The following is a 24,743-nucleotide window of genomic DNA, read 5'->3' on the forward strand; positions in this document are numbered from 1 at the left end:
CTTGTGACAAAGTCACTCAGGGATGAGTGAGGCTGGCTACTCTCATCTTAAATGTAAGGACCAACTTGCCTAGCCCTGAGCTCCTATGCTCCTCAAACAGCATTCTTCGCTTCTGCTAGTGTCACATTTCCTGGTGCTGCATTCCTTCTCTGCACACCCCCAAAACCAATCATGTTTACAGCCGCTCTGCTCTCTCCACTCCCTTACATCAGATTTTCAAAATATTCATTCCATCTGGTCCTTACTAAAGTGATTAAGGAAGATTATATCAGTCAATTAATAGTTTACAAAATCATATGGAGACAGTAAGAACTGCATATACTGATGTGTTTTCTGGCTGAAGGAGTTGAGAATATCACAGAGGTAATGGTATTTTTTTAATTAAAATTTTACATATCTACATTACCTTAAAAAAAAAAAAAAAAAAAAAAAGCAAACCTCTTTAAGGTGGACATTTGTTAATAGGTAAACTGAGACAGAAATTTCCAATGTGGACATTTGTTAACAGGTAAACTGAGACAGAAATTTCCAGTGAGTAAACACAGCACTAAGCAAGGCACTAAGAATGGTGCCTGGAACTTTAACACTATTTGTTTAGCTGTCCTTTCTTTTGTTGCTGATTGAATTACATACTGTTTTTGATTTTTGGAGAAAAGTGAATTTGTATGTGAGTAATCTGCCACATTCTGGTACAGTATTATAAATCGGTTATGTGGTGGACAACCTGTTGTGAAGGACACCCTTCCCCCCAGTTAGTCTTCCTTAAAGGGCTTCTGCTGCATAACACAATCCTATTAATAAAATAAATGCTATGTGAGCCAAATTACAGACCCCGAAAACAGTGCAAAACATCAACAGTAACAACAACAACAACAACAAAATCATAGCCACTCCTGAGTTAAATACTCTGGTGGCAGCAAGTGAAATAATTCATTTATAAAGGCTCAAACATGCTTGCATGCATCGGCCTTGGTCACTTAATGGTGGCTCTCTATGCTGCTCGATCTCTGGCAGCCTTCCTATTCAGTCCCTTATCCCTAAGGTCACACTCTATGACCTCATCACAGGTCTTTTTGGTCTGCCTCATCGGCCTTGGTCACTTAATGGTGGCTCTCTATGCTGCTTGATCTCTGGCAGCCTTCCTATTCAGTCCCTTATCCCTAAGGTCACACTCTATGACCTCATCACAGGTCTTTTGGGTCTGCCTCTTGCAACCCTACCCCAACATTCACACTTCTCACCTTCTGCACCCAACTGTCATCCACATTAAACCACATAAACATACTGTCATCACAGTGAAGGGTTTAAGGCCACTCTCTGCCTCAAATCCACCTTGCTAAACATTCCTTAATTCCATCCTCAAATTTTGTGTGGTGTGCAATGCCAAGGTCTGTGAGGCCTGACACATCCATTTCCGGGTCATAAGGCCTGATGGGGCTGGCAGCATGGGAAGGGGAGATGTGTTGGTGAGGTAGAGAGAACACACGGGACATTGCCAGAATCATGTCATACTTGGTCATCTTCTCTCGTCCACTCCACTGGTAGATGCCGCTCAGGTTCGCTCCCTGTGTAGGATAAAAACAAATTTTCATCATCCTGATGCTGATTCCCACCTAAACAACAAAATAGGGTCTATAAGGAATCAGCATCATTCTGACCTTGGCCATTATTCCCACGTTTTAAAAAATTGAGAAGTAAATGTACTGTAATTGTAAATGTCACCATCATCATGATTTTTTTCCCCACCAACAGGTGATATGAGAGGATTCAGAAACAAGGGCAGAAAATGCAGTGAAGTGGGAGAACTATCAACAGCATGCTCACTGAAATACGCTGACAGTAGCAGATGGCTCGCTACCGTCATCCCTAGGAGGTAATGCCATGCAAGTTAAACGTGGCTACAAGCTTAATAACTAGTCACACAATCATCATTCTTTAAACAGGGAAATCATCCCCAGGTAAAGAGGGTCAAACCCCAAGCAGAGACTCTCACACTGTTATCGGTCTCATTACATATTTGAGATTTCTTTTTTTTTTTCCAAATGGTGTCGGGGACTAATTAGCTAGTTTTGATACTTGGTTATAATTCTTTTCACTCTCATCTTAAATGTCGGGACCAACTGCCTAGCCCCGGGCTCCTACACTCCTCGTGGGGCAGTGTAGAATTGGATGGTGGATCGATGGATGGATGGTTATAATTCTAGTCCACAGAAAATATAAACTGTCCCATGACCAACCTCAATATGAGGACTAAGAAGAAGGAAATATGGTGTTATTTGAACTGAATAGCTGGCTACCTGCAGATTTATTTATTTATTAAGTTTATATTTCCACTTTATGGGAGATGTCTGGCAGTGAAGGAGATAATATAGGCTTAGCTTATAGTCTGAAAGTCTCTCCTATGTTGAACAAAATAATCTACCAGGAGCCACAATATTTTGAAAGATGTCCTAAGGCTGAAGGGTTTATGCATAAATTAAAACTACCAGCTAAACATATAAACTCCAATATGTTCATAAGCAATGCATCACTGTCACCCAAACTATACAGACTCCAGTACCTTCATAATCAGTGCCACCATGTCAGCCAAAATATTTGCTATATCATCAACATGGGCAGGACAGCGCTGGTCGTGGTGAGAAACAGACTGTGGTTTCTTACTCTTCAGAACATCCAATAGACAGGTTACTGCACTTTCACCCAGCCTTTCAACTGGACCATAAAGCACTGGTATGCGAAGAATGCATGCATCTGGGAAGAAACAGCACAGTAACATTTATTTACCGGTAATGACTTCAACAAAAGGACCTTCAATAGTGTCAGTCTCTACCCAGTAATGACCCCTCTTCCCATGACACACCACCCATTCTTATATATTCTTATATATTCTCCCACCATCCCCCTATGTAATTCTCAGTCTCCCTTTCCTCCTCCCAATTGTGTCACTAAGTTTACACAATCTCCTACTCAACATATCTCCATTAATATTGCAATCAGAGTACAACTCTCATGTGTAGGGAAGCTCCCCACATACAGCTCTTCTCATCAAGGCAGAGTCAAAGGCTTTTCATCTCATAAACTCTACTCCTCTTGCAAGTTCCCTTCAACCTCTGTCTCTTTGCTGGACTGTTGCATCTGCATCTCTTATCTATCGCTACTTCAATGGTCACTGCTCCTCTGAACTCTCTGCCTGCTTCTCTCCACCACTAAGGTGAGTGCATGGCACCTGTCTAGCAGCAAACTCTCAACCCGTTTCTGTCCAACTCTCTAATGCAAGAGTTAACCGTTACTCCAAGTCCTTCATGTGAGCAATATTTCAACTGTGCAGCTGTCTTTGGCTGTATTTCCTACTGCCTACGATCTCCAGTCTTTTAAACGCAGTGTGTCTAGGCATCTCAAAATGAAAGCATCTTGAATTTGCCTATGTTATTTTGTTTTTATTTTTTTCTTGGAAACAACAACCTTGCAGACATCTGACCTTTGGTTTCTTCTTCCTTGTGAAAAAAAAATATATATATACAACTTTTGGAGGTGTACCGTCATTAAACTGTCACCAGTAATATATTGTACAGTAGCTACCTAAAGGTGAATGTAGGGAAGAGTAAAGTGATGGTCTTTGAGAGAGGTGAAGTTAGTGAATGTACAGCGAGGTTGGATGGTGAGGAATTGGAAAATGTGAGTACGTTTAAGTATTTGGGTAGTGTGATGAGTAAGGATGGAGGTTTGGAGGGTGAAGTGCTTGAAAGGGTACAGCAGGGAAGAAAGGTTGCTGGTTCCTTGAAAGCAGTGATAAGAAACAGGGAAGTGAGCATGGAAGTGAAAAAGTTACTACATGACAGTATTGTGATACCAACTCAAACGTACGGAAGTGAAGCTTGGACATTGTTAGAAGGACACAAGTCAAGAGTGAGAGCAGTGGAAATGAGTTATTTAAGAGGAGCCTGTGGAGTCACGTGGAGAGACAGGCTGAAGAATGAGGATATAAAGGAGCGTTGTGGTGTGGATGTGGATGTGATAGGAAGCGTTGTGAGGAACACACTGAGGTGGTTTGGCCATGTGGAGAGGATGGAGGGTGAAAGACTGACGAAGTGAGTGTATATGAGTGAGGTGGAGGGGGGAAGAGGGAGGGGGAGGCCGAGGATGAGATGGAGGGATGGGGTGGAGAGGTATATGAGAAAGGGGGGTGTGAGTTGGGAGCAGGGCAGTGAAATGGCTGGGGACTGGGCGACTTGGAGGCGATTTGTTTGTGGCCACCCCAAACGGGATTGAGGCGTCTGGCAATAGATAGATAGACAGAGATAGCTACACAGAAGCAACAGTAAATTGTCTCTGATATGTAGGTGTGCGAAAAGGTTGTGTGATGTCCCATGGTCAACATGCACTGTATATGGATGGGGTCAGGAGAGATTTAAAAACACGAGCAATGGAGAGAGGGATGGAATAAGTAATGAATGGTGATGGATGGAATACTGAATGTCAAATCTGTTGTACGATGATGATGCTGTGCTACTTGCAAATACCGGACAAGAGCTTGGAAGACTAGTGCAGAGTTTTGTTGCTGTCTGTGAGCATCGTGCCTGGAGAGTAAATGTAGGAAAGAGTAAAGTGATGATTACTGAGAAAGACGGTGACTCCATGTGTGATGTTACGGTGAATGGAGGGATTGGAATTGGTGAGTGGGTTCATATACTTGGGTACAGTTATAGAAAAGAGAGGAAAATGTGCAACAGAAGTGGAAAGTAGCATGGCACAAGGAAGGAAAGTAGCTAGTGCTATGAAGGCCCTGATAAACAGAAGCTTAAGTGTTGCAGCTGAACGAGGCTTACATAAAGGAGTGTTAGTGCCAACTTTAACATACAAATGTGAGACCATGACGTGGCATGAAAATGAAAAGTCAGGAGTAAGAGTAGTGGAGATGGGACTGCTGAAGACTGTATGTGGAGTGCAAAGAGTGGACAGGATATGGAATAATATGATACGTGAAGATGCGGAGTGAGGAAGTCTGTGAATGCCAGAATTGAAGTGAGCATACTGAGAGGGTTTGGTCATGTGGTGAAAATGGATGAGCGAATTTGAAGGAGGATGGAGGCGTGGTGGGCCAAGAAGAAGATGCAGGGATACGGTAGATGAGTGTGGGAGGAGGAGAGGTATGGAAGTTGGTGTGGCTAAAGGACTGACAAGTGATTAAGCTGGATGGATGAATTTTGTGTGGAGAAGCACATAACCTGGGATCTGGCACTCCTTTTTTATGTGATAGCATTCAGACTGGCTGTATCAGATAGGTATATGTGAAGCTATTGAATGTAGTGAAATTTTTTTGGGCCTATCTGATGAAGGGGATTTCAAGGGCTTGAATGATGAGTGAATGGAAGTGTGGCCCAATGAACTGGGCAAACTTTGACTGTCTAGACACTGCTACTCCTCACTCAGCTCTAGCATGGGAAAGGATGTCTGGATGATGATGATGATGATGTACAAAGAATCTATGCATATAAAAGGAAGAAGCAGCACAAGTTATAAAAGCAGTATATCCTCAAAAATTTTGACATTACCCTGTGCACTTACTCGAATCTTGTGCAAAATCAAGGATCCCTGTTTCAGGCACTGTGGTCCCTACATTACACAATGTTGTGGCTAAATCACATATGAGATAACATCAGTTAATGGAATAGCCTCCTCTAATCTTATCGGAACATGTATATATTTATATACAGGTAACACAGCAGAAGTAGAGAAATGAAAAGAATGAAAGAAATTAATGCACACATACTGAAATTTAATGGAATGTACCCATGTTTTGTTGCTATCTCAGGCAGTGATAAGAGAAAAGATTTTGTGCTCAGAAATGGCTATTCGAAAAATCATTGGGTAATATTGAGCCTACTGTATACTGCAGGTACATAATTTGTGGTAAACTTTGTAAACATCAGGGTAGGAAACATCTAAACAAAACAATCACAAAATGTGCCTTACAGTAAATAATACATAACAGCCACTTGCAAATACAGTACTGTACTATTCAGACAGTTTATTCACTCACTTGGAGCTACAGCCAAGACAGCCTTCTCTGACTCCAGTTTTGTTGAGCCATACTTGCTGAGGGGATTACACACAGCATCAGCCTTGTATGGCGGACTCTTGCCATCAAACACATAATCAGTGCTTATGTGGATGATTCTGCTTCCAATTCGGTCTGAAAATCATCTTAACCTTTATTTCCAGCTTATGATGCAGTTGGTGGTAGTCAGGGATAAAAGCTGCTCCAATACCTACCACATCATGACCCCTCTCCTTTAAATACAGCAGCTTTAATTGCTACCTCTAAGGGAAAATGCAGTTTACCTATACAGCCTACAAACTATACCACAGGTTTACTTTATGGTTAGTATTAAATAATGAACCTATAACATCTGCATGTTGCAATTGTATGATATTGGTATACAGCATCCAAATGAAATATATATTTGATGTCTGATACTTTAAAATCTTTGACCTCATTCAAAACATAATATATCACAGTAGCTACAAAACCATACAGTACTTATATAATTTCTTGTTGATGAGTTACATGGTACCCACTAATAGCCTGAGTAAGTTTTGGATTGAGATAAAGTTTGTAAAATTATCAGTGGACACTAGCTTGTTCATATTTCTCATTTAAGCAGCACGCAAACTTAGGTGTGGTATGCAGTTATTTTGTAAATTTTAAAACAAGTAATTGTCTGTATCAGAAATAAAGTACTGTACTTTGAAAGTCTAATTTTGTTGAGGCTTACTTATGTCAATAACCCCTTCAGTATGGTTCAATATTTTTTTTTTCTGCATATCTCCACTCTGTTTTATTAGACTTATGGGAGGCTTTTTGAACTGGAGGTGTTAAGTACAGTATTGTGTAACCTAAATTAACCCCTCACAACTAGTGTATGCCACTTTTCTAAGCTTAATAAAATAAATCTGGATATAGCAAGGATAAACTAGGGAAAAAGTCACTGCTGAATGCTTTGAGATTTCAAATACTTTCTTACATGCAACAGCTGCAATGTGTCCTGCAGTTCTGATATTCAGGAGACATGTTTCTTCGTATCTGCTCTCCACCATGTCAGGGAAACGTTCAGCTGCTGCGTGTATGATGAAGTCTGGTCTCTCCCTCTCGATAAGAGTCGTAACAGCCTCATGGTCCGTTAAATCACATTTTACAAGGCCCGGACCAGCTCTGAAATGCAATCAGTACTTCAACTGCCAGACTCAGGTTGATGTTCCTTTTGATTTATTCTTGCTGGTGGCAGCTAATTTTATCCAGTTTATGAAACGTCCTTCATACTGAAAGAGTTTATTATGTCCATCTCTACTCCCTCTCAAAAAAAAAAAAAAAAAAAAAAAAAAAAAAAAAAAAAAAAATCCCATGCTTGGTCGGTTAATTTAGTGTATGCTGGTAGGTGGTGGCGACCATCATCCACCCACTTGATGTAGTGCTGCCAACATCTTCCTTAGCCTTTATCATTCTTTTTCTATGCCTGCCCTCCTCTCTTCCTATTTCTCCCAGCTTTCCTGCCACTTCTTATTGCTTTTCTTTCCATTACAGGTGGCTTTACATTGAGTGACAAGCCAAATGGTTTCCTATAAGCCAAGAAACCATTTACAATGCTGGGTGGTAACCATATAACCAAGCCATATGTGTCAACAAGTGGGTTGGTGGAGGGTTAGTGCCCCTCCCCGTAAAACAAAGAACTCAAAGTCAAATGGCCACTCCTTACGGGATTATGGTGTCTGGCAATAGATAGACAGATAGATATTAGTGTATGTATCAGAACAGTATATATGGTACATTAGAGTATACCTTGCTAAAGGGGGACTTAAGAGCTGCCTACCACTAGAGGCCACCATCGTTAATGGCTTGTCCGCTCTGAGCATGTTAAATTACCATGATTTTTCTCTTTTAACGTTGAGAACCTGCGTGCCAAAACACCATCATACACTACTGAAGTACTGAAAAAACTTTGTAACAAAAATATAACAGGAGAGAATACATTGCTCTTGTTGCTTTATTTCCCTAAAAACGAAGCTTGAATTTTGAAAACCTGGCACTTACATACAATATTCCTTTTTGTCATTTTTAATGAAGGTGCTACAATGCTGAATTAATTCTTGCCCCCTGAAATGTTTGATATATACTGTAGTTTTAGCCAAGCACTTGTTTTGTTTGTGTCAGTCTCATTTTTGGTGGAAAATTAATGATGCTGTATTAAATTATTCTACATCAGCCATCCTAGTTCACAGACTGTCCCCGTTCCAAGATACTTATTTGAATGTGGTGGTGCTGTGTTTTCCTAGGGGGATAATTCATGACGTAATAGGAAGAGTTACGAGAAACATATTGAGGTGGTTTGGCCATGTGGAGAGGATGGAGAGTGAGAGACTGACAAGGAGGGTGTATGCGGATGAGGTGGAGGGGAGGAGAGGTAGGGGGCAGCCAAGGATGAGATGGAAGGATGGAGTGGAGAGGTATATGGGAGAGGGGGGTGTGAGCTGCTGGAAGCAGGACAGTGAAATGGCAGGGGACAGGATGACATGGAGGAAATTTGTTTGTGGCTACCCCTTATGGGATTATGATGTCTGGCAACAGACAGATTGACAGAATTAGCTCTGTAGCAGCTTCATTAAAAATGATGAGATATATAAGTGCTACATTTTCAAAATTTGGTCTTCGTTTCTACGGAAATAAAACAATGAGAGCAATGTACTCTCCTCTGTTTTTGTTATGAAGCTTTTTCAATACTTCAATTGTATGCGATGGTATTCTGCCACACAGGTTTTCGCACCAACAAAGAAAAGGCACGGTAACTGAACACGTGCTCAGGACAGAGAAGTTGTTAACACAGGAAGATATCTGGTGGCAGATGATTTCCAGAAGTCCCCATTAAGGATGTATACCCACAACAGTATGTATATTTACTTGATGAAACTCTGACATAAGGTATCTCTGGACTATTAGAGTGTGAATCTCTCTGGAAAATACCTGTTTTGAATTACATGTATCTTTAAATCAGGCAGGGATGCCCCCTCCCCATACAATTGGTACTGCATGTGCAGGGAACCTAGCAGTTCAGATTTATGGGTAGCACTTGAAGTTTAATACACAGTTCTTGTCACTTATTGTGGATTTGACAGCAAAAAAACAAACAAAAACAAAAACAAAATAGGTGACTGCTTAAAACATGTTGAAATGCAAACTGCTACATTAGCACAGTACTCTCTATCTACCACCTCATTAGCTTGAGTTAAGTGTGGTGAAACAGAAGCTTACGCTGTAGACATTTCTCGACTTTTCTTTTCCTTGGATGCAAAGTATACAGAATCTGCGATGACTGCCAAGATCCCCAAATAGTGAATTGAGGGCTGACCTATTCCACCATCTCCCTTCTCCAGTTACTGAAGTCTGTTAAGAACTACTAATGCCATACTTCCTCTCAAGGAACATCTGTACCAAAGTAAGGCCATGGTATGTACAGATGGTGTTTTGCATGAACTAAAGGTTTAACCAAGAGACAAAACCATCTGATTACACACTGGTAAATAAATGAATTCTCAAAGAATTACTTGTGGGAGAGTTTTGTACACACAAGTGAAGAGAGTATGGCTAGCACCAAAGCTAAAAATTATTAATGTACCATACAGTAGTCCTAAATCAGATCACATACAGCCACCCAGAAATTATGATTTCTTGCAAAGTTGGACAAAACATGGTTGAGAATATGCAATACTGTACCAAATTTTTGCAACTGGACACAGGATATAGAATAAATACTGTACTGATAAGAGAAAATGAGACATAAAAAAAATTTTGAGATTAAAACCAGGACTTCCCTCACCTTGAGAAAGCCAGCCCAATAACATCAAAATTTTTCTGTTTAAATATTTTGATAACTGCTCGGCCAAGGAGTCCAGATGCTCCTGTGACTAAAATGCGTGGCACTTTGCTGGACATACTTTCTGGAACAGAAAATTACACATCAGCACAAAAATTATGGTCCACATTATTCTGAGTCACTCCAACATGATGCTGTACTTTTTTCTTTTTTTTTCCATCCACTGGTTGATATTAACGGTGCAAGCAGGGCAATTGGCAAAATGCTGTAGGGGAAGGTGGCAGCTGTGTCTGCGTTGACAGCTGAGATGTTGAAATCCTCCACAGATATGGGAATGGGTCTGGCTGCTGATTTAATAAATTCTATTATATATGTGTGTTACTCAATATGACTGGTTGTAGAGTGCAATTTTAAATGTGTATAAGAGGAAAGATTATACCCTGGAATGAAGAAATTCTTGAGGCAAAAGGCTTTTGGATCATATAATGAAGGTCTATCTATCTACTGCCAGACGCCATAATCCCATAAGGGGTGGCCATTTGACTTTGAGTTATTTATTTCATGGGGAGGGGCACTAACCCTCCACCAACCCACTTGTTGACACATAGGGAGAATGTATGGTTTGGTTATATGGTTAACACCCAGCATTGTAAATGGTTTCTTGGCTTACAAGAAACCATTTGGCTTGTCACTCAATGTAAAGCCACCTGTAAAGGAAAGAAAAGCAATAAGAACTGACAGGAAAGATGGGAGAAATAGGGAGAGAGGAGGGCAGGCACAGAAAAAGAATGATAAAGGCAAAGCAAGAAGTAGGCAGCACTACATCAAGTGAGTGGATGAATGTTGCCACCACCTATAATAAAGGTAATGGAGAGAATTCTAGGTGTGATATGGGAAAGAGTGAATACTGATGAGATGAAGTTTGGATTTATGCCAGACAAAAGGCCACTGATGCATTTCACTGTCCAAGGGCTTCAGGAAAAATACTGGAAGAATTGTAATTTTTTTAATTGATCTGGAAAATACTTCAAACAGGAAGTTCAAGGTGGTGGTGAAGCTGGCACTGAAGAAGCCTTGGGACCGAGGTATGGATGATAAGAGGGGTAAGACATTGTACACGGGTGATAGCACTCACTTGAGAGTAAACTGAGGTAATAGTGATGAATTTTCTGTGAACGTCAGTGTGCAACTGGGGTCAGTTGTATGGCCCTTATTGTTTATTATGGTGCTCTTATGTGACTTCAGAACTGGACTCCCAAGGTAGTGATGTATTCACATGACTTGGTGGTGACTGCGGAAAGTGAAACGGTAGAGTATCAAAGATTTAAAAAGTGGAGAGATGGAATATGGCATAAGGGTAAATAAACATGGATAAAACAAAAATAATGATAGCTAGGCAGGTGGCAGTACTGTCATGACAGAAGGAGTATGGGCCATGTGTTTGCCACAAGTGTGTGGGAAATAACTCCATTTTGTGCAATATCTGTGATAAAAGATTGCATAAAAGATGTACGGTGGTTGTATTTGTAGTGGTATTTGAGTTAAGCTGCAGAATAATGCTGATTTTGGAGTGACACGTAAAGGAGAGCATTCAGAAGGAGAGGTGGGAATGCAATATTCCTGCTGTGATGTCTCTTGAGACAGTGCAGCAGCTTTGTTACCTGTGGGACATGATATGTGCCAGAGGTTGGGCTCAGCAGCAAGGGTAATGAGTGGTTGGAAGAAGACTAGGGAGTTGCTGTCTCCCCTGATATTAAGAGGGCTCTCCCTCTGTGCTTAGGAGTCCTTGTGTAAAGCATGTGTTTGGAGAGTAATGCTGTATGGTAGTAAAATTCTAGCAGTACATGAGGAAGATAATCACAGGCTCAAACATGATGAGGTAAAAAAAAAAATCAAATGGACTGGACAAATGGATATATTGTGTGTCCTTGAATTATGGGCCTGGTGGGGGTTAGGATTGCTAATGAAGAGTTGACATGAAGAGTGGGAGTTTAACGTATTACTGATGTGATGAGAAGGGGTAGACTGAGATGTTTTGGGCATGTGGACAGAGTGGAGGATGACAACTGGATGAAGAGGGTCCTATGTCATATGGAAACTGGGAGAATCTCTGGTGAAAAAAATAAAAGAAAAAAATAAGTTTGTAAAATAATATTACAGTACCGGGTATTTTAAATAGTCATATGTATTACAATGATAAATAAACACATTTATGTTCTCATTTGGCATTTATAATGTGCCAATGTGAAAAAAAAAGAAAAAAAAAAAAATGCTCCTATCAAGTTGTACACCATATACATGCACCTATCCTAACCTAGCTAAATAAATAAATATTAATTTTGTACAAATCTGTCAATGGCAAAAAAAAGAACAAGATATGCATGCACCTTCAACAGCTTGTCAATCAATTAACTGGGCCATACCAAAACAAGGTATGTCTGATTTTTATTTTTTAATATATTGTCAACTACAAACACAAGAGATAGGAAGGTAAGAGAAACAATAGCTTTGCATATATATATATATATATATATATATATATAACTTAGTTTGTCAGAGTAACCTCAGGGATGTGGCTGAATAGATTAGTGACCATGGCTGATGCATGCAAGCATGCTGGAGCCTTTATAAATGAAATTATACAAGAAATGAGTAATTTAACTCCTTTTCATATGATGCCCTTTTTAATACGCATAATTTGCCACTGCTAATTGGTTATTTGGGAGCCTTCTAAAAGGGATTACATCGAGATAAAACCCTTAGGCATATAAAAACCAGTGACGCAAGGATTCGAACTGTTTTCGGTACTGCCGTAAATAATTACAATAATAACCCTTTCACACTGTGGGGGTCTTCCTTAAGTTAAATAGAAATCTTTTGGAGAGAGGGATAATGTCAAAATACGCTCAGGGGTGAATAGAAGGTACGGTACATAGTTCGGCAAGCCGAGCCAATTTCTGTATACCTAAGTATACGAGTATGGGCTGAAACTATCGGTAGATATTTCCACAGAGTCCTATTTAACCCCATGAAACTTTCCCAATCTATAAAACACTTTCCTACCTCCTTGGAGAAAATCTTGGCGATATCACTGGTTCCGGAACACACAACCGGCAAGAGTACGATTCTCGTCACAACAAAAACAAGATTCCCCATTAGGACTATTCGCCGTCAGGACGATTCCCCGTCATATATTTATATATCAATTTATTTAGCAAATAATCTTGGTTTATGGGTTATAAACGTGACGATGGTTGACTGTTTTTATAGCATCATCATCATCATCCAGACTTCCTTTCCCATCCTAGGGCAGGGTGCGGAGTAGCAATGTCCAGACAGCCCAAATTTGCCCAATCCAATGGGCCACGCCTCCATTCACTCATCATTCAAGCCCCCGGAATACTGGTTCTATCGGATACGCCAAAAACATTCACCACGTTCGGTAGCTTCACATAAACGTATCCGATAGAGTCAATCCGGACACTGCCAGGTTAAGAAGGGATGCCAAATCCATGATCATGCACTTCTCCTCACAACATTCATCCAGCCAGCTCGATCTCTTGTCAGTTCCCTAACCTCACCAACTTCCAAACCTCTCTTCCTCACACACTAATCCACCATATCTCTCCACCTTCTCCTTGGCCTACCTCGCCTCCTCCCTCCTTCTCAGATACTTTTTCACCACTCTATTGTTATCCATTCTCTCCACCACATGACCATACCGCCTCAGTACACTCCGATTCTGGTGTCCACCGACTTCCTCACTCCGCATCTTTCACGGATCACATTATTTCGTATCCTATCCACCCTCTGTACTACACATACGTACATTCCTCAGCAGTCCCGTCTTCACTGCTCTTACTCTTGACTTTTCATTTTCGTGCCACACCATAGTCTCACATCCATATGTTAAAGTTGGCACTAACAATCCTTCATGTAAGCCTCGTGCAGCTGCAACAGTCAAGCCTCTGTTTCTTATCAACGCCTTCATTGCACCAGCTACTTTTCTTCCTTGTGTCACTCTACTTTCCACTTCTTTTGCACATTTTCCTCTCTTTTCTGTCACTGTACCCAGGTATTTGAATTCTCTCACCAATTCCAGTCTCTCTCCAATCACTGTAACATCACACTTGGGGTCACCTTCTCTCTCAATAAGCATTACTTTACCTTTTTCTACACTTACTCTCAAGGCACGACGCTCACAGACATCAGCAAAAAACTCTGCACTAGCCTACTAAGTTCTCGTCCGGTTTTTGCAAGTAGTACTGCATCATCAGCATACAACAAATTTGAGATTTTCCGTCCATCACCATTCATCACCAACGCCATTCCCCTCTCTACTGCTCGTGTTTTCACCCTCTCATCACCCCATCCATACATACGAGTATACTGAGCAACCTTGGGAACATCACATAACCTTGTCGTACGTCCACACCGATCGTGAACCATTCACTTAAATGCCCATTTACCCTTACACATGTTTCACTATCATAAAAGCTCTTGACGGCACCTAGCAGAATTACCATCTACACCGTACATGCGCAAAACTTTCCACAATCCTTCTCTGTCCACTTTGTCGCATGCTTTTTCCAGATCTGTGAATGCCATAAACACCTTATGGTCCTTCTCAAAAGCCTTCTCTGTTATCTGTCTCACTGCAATATTTGATTCACACATCCTCTGCCGCTCCTAAAGCCACCCTGTTCATCACTCACTTGGACTTCTGATATCTCTCTTACTTTATAATCATTCTTCCATATACCTTCCCTACCACACTCAATAAACTTATGCCACGATAATTCTTGCACTCACTTCGATATCCTTTATTTTTGTACAGGGGTACAATCACAGCCTTTTTCCACTCTGCTGGCACAGTTTCACTCATCCATGCCTTCTTACATATCTCCAACAAGCACTTCATTCCACTGTCTCCACGACACTTAATCATATCTGCATACACCTCATCAATCTCAGTTGCTTTCCCATTTTTCAGTCGCTTCGCGGCACTTTTCACCTGTGTGAGTGTTGCGACTCCTGGCACTGCATTTCTTCTCTGCACACCCCCAAAACCAATCATGTTTACAGCCACTCTCCTCTCTCCATTCCCATTCATCAGGCTTTCAAAATATTCTTTCCATCTGGTCCTTACTTCATCCCCATGGGTTAATAATGTACCACCTACATCCTTCACACCATGACATTTCTTTCTGCTTTCACTTCTACATTTCCGCACCTCTTTCCAGAATAACTTCCTATTTTCAGAGTAGTTTACATTCATTTTTCTTCCCAGATCATCATTTACCTCCTTTTTCCTCTTCACCAGTCTCTCTACGTGCTTCTTGCTGTCAATATATTCAGTTCCTATTTCAAATGAACCCCTGTCCTGTAACCACTTCAGCTAAAGCGTTAACCTGGCAAACCACAAACGCGACACTGGTGACAGTGGGCCCCTTAAACCCATTATAATAAAACTACTGTTTTCACCAAGCCTCCAGCCAGACCCCAACTTGCCAGCTTCTACTATAAATCCACTGTAAGCCCAATTAGACCGTTGATATGCTTCCTAAAGGCGTAGCTTACTGTACAAAGCCTGGACGTGAGGTGTGGTAAGGCTTGTCTCTCGAGCCCCTCCAGGACAAATTTTGAATTTCTCCTCCATCACTAAAATGCCCGCCGAGCCCGCCACAGGACCTCCCACCTCACCACCCCCCACACCACCGCCGAGCCGCCACCCCCCCCCCCAGGAGGACACACAGTTGAGGTTAGTGACCTCGGGCAAGAGGGTCATCGGGGCATCCCGACCCTGAGCCCCTATTCCCCGCAAGTGCCCCAACCCCAGGCGTTCAGACAACCTGAACTACTGTGCGGGCGGGGTAGTGACCGTCAGACCAGGGGTGGGACTGAAAAGAGGTCAGTCCCAGGTAACACCGTCTTGACGGTCTTGTTACACCCTCTAGGGCAGGAAGAGGCCCAAGGGCAGGAAGAGGCCCAAGGCTACGGCCATAAGAGAGAAATAGACACAGGCTACGGCCTGACAGAGTGTGTAAAGGGGAAGGTGACCCCAGACTCCGGCCTTAACACGCTGAGGAGAGAGAGTTGCCTGTGTGCATCCCTCTCCAGTTGTACTTTGGCTACGGCCAGAATACGGTCCAGGGTAGAGAGACCCTGCTACCGTACGTGTAGCGCTACCCAATTACGGAAGCGGCGACTTGGGGCCGGCCTCTCGCCGGAGCAGACGGGTGATCCCGTTTCTCCGTTAGTCGTTTCCCGTACGGGCAGACACTCGGCTACGGCCGGGGCACGTACCAGGGTGGAGAATTCCCTGACGGTAGGATCTGTCCGTATTGGAGAGAGTGCGGCTCTTGAGCCCCTCACTCCGGCTTGTCTCCTACTGCGGGAGGAACACCATGTTGATGGCCTCTTGCCTCGGCGAAAGGGCGACCTCGATCACCCTGTAGGTGTCCCTCGCACGCCGGGCAAGTTCACGGCCCAAGCCAAAGTCCACACTAGGGGAAGTAGAGCCCCAACTCAGCCCTATGAACACACTCAGGGAACCACGAAGAGCGTGAGTCTCCCTCTAGCCTCTTTCCCTTCGGGGAGCCCTTCGTCGCCATCCAGGCTTCTTGGCCAAGCGGAGGCGTTGCAAGGCCCGATAGCGGATTTATCGCCCACGCCCGGACGCTCCTTAGCACTGTCGGAGCCCTACAGGAGACGCTGCCGCAACCCAGCCCTGACGGCGCCTCTCCCTCTGAGCACCTGCAGTCCCCGGACGCCCAGGCCTTCCACCGCAGTCCCCGACGACGGAGACCCAGGCTCCCTCACGCCCCGGCAGCAAAGGAAGCAGGCCCGAATCCTCCGACTGTTCGGTCCTAGTCCCGAGGGCCCCCGATCAGGTCGAGGCCCCCAGACCACAGGGCCTCCCTGCACCCCACCAGCGCGGCCCTAGGAAGGAGCCGCCCCTCAGGTCGAGGCCCTAAACAAGAGAGCCTCCCTGACAGTAAGTACCAGTGACTCAATTACCCAAGAAACAAGGGTAAAACAGTGACAGTGACAGTGACCCCGAATACAGTGACAGTGATCCAATGTACAGTGGCAGTGACTAATAAAAGTTATATTAAACGGTGGTATCATAGTAAGTCGTGCGTAAACGTTAAACAGTTCAGTCCCCCTCTATAGGAAGGAAGCGGGGAGTTTTCTGTGGAACTAGAGGTAGGTGCGTGAGTGAGCCGAAAGGCAAGTGAAGTGCTCCCCCGCGACTAGGTGACTGTCGGATGTCGCCATACGCACCCTACCTCTATTATAGTAATATCTCCCCCACAGACTCCCGATCACAGTGAACCCAAGTGAGACTCCCCCGTTTATTATTATCCACCAGTGGCACGACAATTAACTCCAACTGACAACCACAGTGAAGTGATATCTCCTCTAAGTAACAGTAACACATATCCATGACTGCCCTGTGCCCTGTGTTAATGTATATTGGATCAAGTTATGTAAACGAGTGTATTATTGTATCTCTGTTCTATTATATGTCAAATATTGTTGTATGTACATTGTAAGGAGTAGAATTTAAGCAATAGATGTGATTTGGTGTACTGTCTCTTTTTATGCCCTGTTCCTTTGTTAGTGCATTACATCCGGTCTAGTAAAAGGACCCCGTTCCAGTGCTCGTGTTTTTACGACGAGAAGTCGCCTTAAAAACACAGCATTACAATCACTATCACCACCACCAATAGGTGCACTCTCTTTACCTGTTTTAATCACAGTTTTAGGAACGTAAACTCTCTAAATACTACAAAGAACATCATCTACTTAAATGCAAAAGTTTACCCCGAACAGGCAAGAAATGGCCCAGTGGCCGAACTACTGCTCTAATATAGTCCAAAAACACACCCAGCAAATCCTCAAAATTTTATATTGGAAAATGAGTACGGATAATTACAAAAATATCGGCAAATAGGTTACAATGTGCCTGTCAAAACATTTATTTGCATTTTAAATCAGTACTTATGCAAAATAAGTCTGTCGATGCGAATTGGTGATCTAAAGGCGAAATAGCCTACTTCCGCTAACTTCGTTTTTTTTTTTTTTTTAATTACTTTTTTTTTTTTTACGTCAACGTAGAAAGTGCCGAATCTGTGCCGATTCGGTAATTCGTCGCACCCGTATAATTGTAATAATAAACACTGATTCACTATAAAAAATAGCATCCCCTCTTTCCTTATCACTTCTTAGCCATCATCTCCACCAAACATCGTTCATTTTATGAGCGTGCGAGTAAGTTTTCTATACAACTAAACGTTTTCTTTCATACATGGTTTCCACAGAAAACCTGATAATACCACACTGGCTAAAGTGCTTCACTACGATACCGTACGTAATGTCATGAGATTTTTAATGGTTCTAAGATACATTAAGTGGGCTTCTCAAGTAACCTGATATCAACTAGAAAATCACAGACCAATATAGGCTCCAAATATCAGTTGCGCTGCTAACTTTTATGTGAATAAACTACGGTTATGTTCATATCTTCTAACACGGATGTTCAACCCCGCATTGCGATGCAAGGAATGTATTGAAAAATATGGCTCATGCTGCTAAATGAAAATAGTGTAGATTAAGAACATGAGCAACTCTGCTTCAATAAAACAGTTGTAACAAACCTATAACCTCCTTCAAAATTCTACATTCAAAGCAGTGCACTATAATTAAAACGCTAACAATATTTTCACTCATGAACCCTAACAATATTATCCCCGCCAACAAGGTTGGTGGATTCACCTTTGTCTATCTGTGGACATCTGAAAATTTTATTACCAGATTTCAGTGAAATGTGGGGGTCAAGGAAGAACTGATTTGATTCCAAGGTGGATCAGGATCCGGATGCAGGTTCAAATATTGAATTTTACTGGAGTCGGCGAAGGTACACCTTCTCTGAGCTTGTGACGGGGCCAAATTAAGACTGCAAAATTAATTACTTCCGGCAACGACGTTACATGGGGCGTGGTTTATAAATACTTAATTATACTGGCAGCGGTATGCGCTCTCTGCGTGGGATGCTTTCTAGTTAGCTCTAGTTCATCATCATTTTCCTTCTCACCGATTTCTTCAACGCAGCTATACTCCAAACATCACTATAATCTGTAGTATTTTCTTCATCACCATTATTACTACTATTAGCAGAGCAAGTGCACTCAGGGAGCACATTCCTCCGCCAAAACATCATCATCCCCTTTAGTGTTTTCCATGACTATGGCCTTGACGTTCACCTTAGGCATTTTCCGGCTCTAAATTTAATAAAGCAGGTTTGCAGTTTCTTCTTGTGCATTCAGAGGAAACATGGAAATCACATACCCAATCCTGCGATCAGCATACCGATTTGAATTACAAAATAATATAACCGTGTCATAAAAGATGCTAGTATCCCGACGTAAAAGTCATATAATCGAATGGTGCCATATGTGAAGAGGTGATATCGCAGGATGCGTATTAGTAGTAGTGGTGGTTGCAGCTAGCGGATGGCACCCTAATCTACAACATGTGTTAAGATGGCAAAGCGATATTTGTCATCCTTCCCTAATTCTGTATCCTTTATAGTTTTAGAGGGGGTTGACCACCCTTAAAAGCAATGGTGAAAAATTTTATACAGTGCAAAACACTATCAAGGAACCAGGAGAACTAGCCTGAGAAGTTTCGTTGAAATCCATGGGCCCACTTCCCCGTATTTTGTGATCGTTTTTATTCTGGGGGGGGGGGGGGGAGGCTGACCCCTCAAAAATCACTGGTGGCATTACGGGTGTGAGTCCATTGTACAATATGTACGAAGATATCAAAGCCATATCTACCCATCTCTCACTGTGTCTGAGAATTTTTTATTTGGTAGCGAGGTTGACAGCCCCCAAAATCATGGCTGGAAAACTATACACAGTGGAAGACCTTCATAATAACCAGACGAACTCGCTTGGGAAATTTCATTCAAATCTAACAATTTGCCAAGAGGAGTTCAGGCGCGCGCGCAAAGGAAAAAAAAAAAGCAACGGCTATCTATCTATCTATCTATTGCCAGACGCCTCAGTCCCGTTTGGGGTGGCCACAAACAAATCGCCTCCAAGTCGCCCTGTCCCCCGCCATTTCACTCCCCTGCTCCCAACTCACACCCCCCTCTCTCATACACCTCTCCACCCCATCCCTCCATCTCATCCTCGGCCTCCCCCTCCCTCTTTCCCCCTCCACCTCACTCACATACACTCTCTTCGTCAGTCTTTCACCCTCCATCCTCTCCACATGGCCAAACCACCTCAGTATGTTCCTCATAACGCTTCCTATCACATCCACATCAACACCACAACGCTCCTTTATATCCTCATTCGTCAGCCTGTCTCTCCATGTGACTCCACAGGCTCCTCTTAAATAACTCATTTCCACTGCTCTCACTCTTGACTTGTGTCCTTCCAACAACGTCCAAGCTTCACTTCCGTACGTTAGAGTTGGTATCACAATACTGTCATGTAGTAACTTTTTCACTTCCATGCTCACTTCCCTGTTTCTTATCACTGCTTTCAAAGAACCAGCAACCTTTCTTCCCTGCAAAGGCATATGCTAAAAAAAAAATCATATCTAACTTTAATATTTTAAAGAAATATCATATCTAACTTCAATAAACTTTTACAGCACAAAGCCCTTACCATTTTACTCAGGGTACTTTTATATGTTTGGTTCAGCTAATAAGAGACCAAGCTCTGGTGACGATCGTGGTGGGTGGGGGGGCAGGGCGAGACAATTACACCCGGTGAGGATGGGCATTATATGAGGGGAGACGATGGCGGTGCGATCAAAGATACTCATGCAGGTTGGATATACGGAAAAGAAAAAAAAAAAATAGGGATGCGTAGAGACAAGTGAGTTGTGATGGTTGTAGGTTGTGGCTGGTGGATGGTGGAGGGAGTGATACTGTCGGTGTCATACACTCTGCCCGTATGATGGCGTGCCTCTCATTAATGAAGGTAAAATCTCTTCCAATTAACCCTTTGCTGCTATGGATGGACTTACCTATCGTATTCTATGATTGGTAAGGGGAGGTAATATAGTGGCGAAAAAACGAAAATAAAGTTCAAAGGAGAGAACTGAGTATAAGGTGAGAGGGGGGGTGAGATGAGGTGAGGTGAGGTTAGGGAGCGAGGGGTGAAGGGGTAAAGGATGAGTAAAACGGAGGGAAAAGAAAGAGGTGTTTGAGGCAAGGCGAGGTAGGGTGAGGTAAGGCTAAGTATTTCCGGTGAGGCTAGGTTAAGTAAGATGAGATGAAACCAAGTAGAGGAAAGATGAGGTGAGGTGAGCTGACAGGAAAAGACTGAAGTGAGGTAAGGCGAAGAGAGGAGATGAGGTGAAGTGAGTAGACGTGAAGTGAGGTGAGGTGAGATGAGGTGAGAGGTCATGGGCAACCGCTCTCCTCTGGTCACCTCCCCCCCCCCACACCTGGCATGGAGCCATACTGGTTCCCCCCCCTTGCCCACCACCACTCTTTCTCCTTCCCTCCCCCTCACACCTCTTAATCTTTATCTCCTCCCCTCTCACTCCGACACCTTCTCTTTTTCTTCTTTCCTTCCCCTCCCCTCTTCCTTTCACCCCCCATGTTTTTTCCTTTACACCCCCCCCCCTCCCATTTCCGCGACTCATCTTTTGTCATGCGCCCCTCTCACCTCCTTTTTCCTTCTTCCCTTCTGATCCCTCTAGTACTTCTTACTGCCCTTTCCTCTCACCACTTCCTGCCCTTTTCCTCCCTCCTTTCCCCTTTCGTGTCGCGATTTTGCAATGGCATAAATAATAGTCCGGATGGAAGACTGCTATCCACATACTGAACAGCGTAAATGATGGGAACACAATAATTCCTGCCCGCCTGGACCTTTTCACTTTTGCCTCTAATGTTCATCTTTTTCACGTGCCTCTAATCTCCACCTAAACATTCTCACATTGCAAAAGTCTGATTTTTTTTTTTTTCCAACACTTACAACGACGGATACAACAACAGCGTCAAACCGTTATGTGCTTAATGTTTGCTTGATGTTACTTTCCCTTACGTGTTAAGACAAGTGTGAATAAACGTTTTCATTCATCCTTTCCTGTGAAATTAGCATGACAGCTGGCTTCACTACCACCATCGCCACCACTACCACCATCACTACCACTACTACTGTTCAACCATGATCGCCACTGGAATAACCACCACAATCACTACCATTATCTCAAAGCCTACCACTGTCATAGTAGATAAGTAGACAACAGATAGATATGGTAGACAGATAAAGAGACAGACTGAAAGAAATGCATCACTAACAGTCAAATACCAATCCACCCACTTGCCTCCACCACTGCATGTATACAAACCCTCCCCACCAAAGTCATCTTAACAATACAATCACCACAACCAGTCATTACTATCACATCACCACAACTATTAATACTACACTATCACATTCACCACAACCACAAATATTACCCTCTCCCAATCATCACAACAAATCACCACCTACACAATCATCACTACCACATCTACCACTACCACATCCATCACTACCACATCCACCACTACCACATTCATCACTACCACTTACACCACAACCTTAACAATTATCATCGCACAATACTAATCACCACAAATACAACCACCACAATCACCTTTACAACAGCTACAAATATGTTACTACCACAGCCTCAACTAACAAAAAAACACAACTATCACCAAATAACCACAACCACAATCACCACAAAGTCACCACAATCACCTTTACCACAGCCACTAAATCTGCAACTACCACAACGACCACTTTCACAAAAACTTTCATTTTTTTTTTTTTTTACTTCAATACAAGATCACAGTACTTTTTTTTTTATTTCTAGCAAACTCCAGGCGATTTTATTCAACTGAGGAGAGATCCGTCGGGTGAAATGGTCAATCGCAAAGTATCCAGGCATCTCGAACTGAACGGATCATGATACTTAATTTCCTTTTATCCCATTTTCTTTGGTACGAGACAAGGTTTAAGGATCACAGACTTTGCGAGATTTATTCGTCCTCTCTCTCTCTCTCTCTCTCTCTCTCTCTCTCTCTCTCTCTCTTGTGAACAGAATACCCCTCCTATTTCTTTCACCCCATCACTTCCCCTTTAACCTCTTCCCTGACCCTCAAAACTACCACTATCCCCAACCATTATCACCATCACGACAGCTATCACACAGCTATCACTACCGCAACTACCTCTACCACATCTCAACCAATATCACCACCACTAACAAGGCCTCAAACAACCACAACTACCAATACCACCACAACTGGCATTCTCTCTCCCTCTACACTACCACCTAACACTAACACGATCACCCCAAACTACCAGAACTATCACAACTGCTACCATCGACATCTCATCGCCCCTACCAGTCTCTCCACATACCATACTGGCGCTCCTTGCTGCTGCTTCTTGTTCTTCGTCCCCTCCTGAATAACAAGTAACTTTTTCCAGTCCTTTTTCTTTGCTATTAGTCATCTTTGTTGTCATGGTGTTGCTTGTATGTGAAGATGAAAAAAAAAATGATGATGATGATGATGATGATGATAATGATGATTATGATGACCATGACGATGACGATGACGACGATGACGAGGACGATGAGGAGGAGATAAAAAAAAAAAAGGCTAGTATTTTACAGTCATAAAGACTGTTCTCGAAATACAATGCAGATGATGTCACTGAACAAATTGTATGGGTATTGCAAAATTACACGACATCGCCTGTACAGTGAAGTCAAGAAATTTAAATCTGAATAAAGAGAGAATGAATATGCTGTCCACGTCACTGAGCACTCTTATGTCAGTTTGTGCTTGCTTGTGTTTACTGCTGTTCCCGTCTCTGCATCCCTCCCATCACCTTTCCATCCTAAACAACTGGCAATAATAGCAAGACGATGATAAGACACCTGGCGCCATCTTCAAGCACCTCCTCCCCACCTGAATATTTCTGCAACTGGGATGTTAATATTTTCTTCCATTATTTCTGCAATCAGTGTTATTAAAAATGTAAAATATAGGAGTAGCATACAGGAGAGAAAACAGACTTAATGGGTAAAATAAATCGCTATGGAGGTGGTGTATCACGATGTAAATAATTTTTTGCTTTATTTCTACAGTAAATGTTGATAAAAATAATATGACTAATTTACAGGAGAACAATCTGGCGTAATGGGTAAAATAAATCGATCAAGGGAGGGTGCTAGGTAACCTCCTATGCTGATGAGAATCCGGTCTCTGAGGGTGTAGTGATCTTAGACTTGAAGGCTTGCATTCTAAGTGGCTTTGTTGACTGGATCTGAAACTTGAAGGCTTGCATTCTAAGTGGCTTTGCTGATTTCGTAACACTTCCTCAGCGATTTAATCTGCATATTTAACTTTAACATGCTCTACTATTCATAACACTTATATATCCGCATAGTTTGTATCGATTATTTAAAGAGAATACTGACCTGTAATTAGCAGAACATATTGCTAAGGAAGAGTGTTACGAAAATATATTAAGAGGTGTTACAGAAATAATGGAAGAGGTGATATAAAAAGGAAATTGTTTAGGGAGAGGTGTTACAAAAAATGTTCTGGACGAGGAGTTACAGAACAATAATTTTAAGAAGGGGTGTTACAAAAATAATAATAATATCAAAGGTCTTATAAAATCGCTGTTAAAGATGAGGTGTTACAAAAATACATTACGGAAAAGGCGTTACAAAAATACACTGTTTAGGGAGTTACAAAAAAATATACGAATATTATTATGGAAGAGGTGTTACAAAAATATATTTCTTTAGGAGGAGTGTTACAAAATCTCCGAAACACAG

At 42.3% G+C, this 24,743-nt stretch overlaps 1 protein-coding gene across 2 annotated transcripts; it reads right to left on the minus strand.

The window, feature by feature from the left end:
- Positions 1 to 442: 442 nt before the first annotated feature.
- On the minus strand, positions 443 to 13,011 carry LOC145391385 (methionine adenosyltransferase 2 subunit beta-like). 2 transcript variants are annotated; one of them, XM_080265985.1, is made up of 6 exons: positions 12,930 to 13,011; positions 9,870 to 9,990; positions 7,026 to 7,213; positions 6,041 to 6,193; positions 2,561 to 2,751; positions 443 to 1,565 (listed from the first exon to the last, which is right to left on the minus strand). In XM_080265985.1, exons 2-6 carry the CDS (start codon positions 9,983 to 9,985, stop codon positions 1,323 to 1,325), a joined length of 891 nt encoding a protein of 296 aa, XP_080122111.1. In that variant the 5' UTR covers positions 9,986 to 9,990; positions 12,930 to 13,011; the 3' UTR covers positions 443 to 1,322. The 2 variants fall into 2 exon arrangements, with proteins under 2 accessions (XP_080122111.1, XP_080122112.1); XM_080265986.1 differs by lacking the exon at positions 12,930 to 13,011 and adding an exon at positions 11,002 to 11,060.
- Positions 13,012 to 24,743: the final 11,732 nt, after the last annotated feature.

Source organism: Coenobita brevimanus, chromosome 18, assembly GCF_032717465.1.
Source record: "Coenobita brevimanus isolate Jiangsu-jjx chromosome 18, ASM3271746v2, whole genome shotgun sequence".
Lineage (NCBI taxonomy): Eukaryota > Metazoa > Arthropoda > Malacostraca > Decapoda > Coenobitidae > Coenobita > Coenobita brevimanus.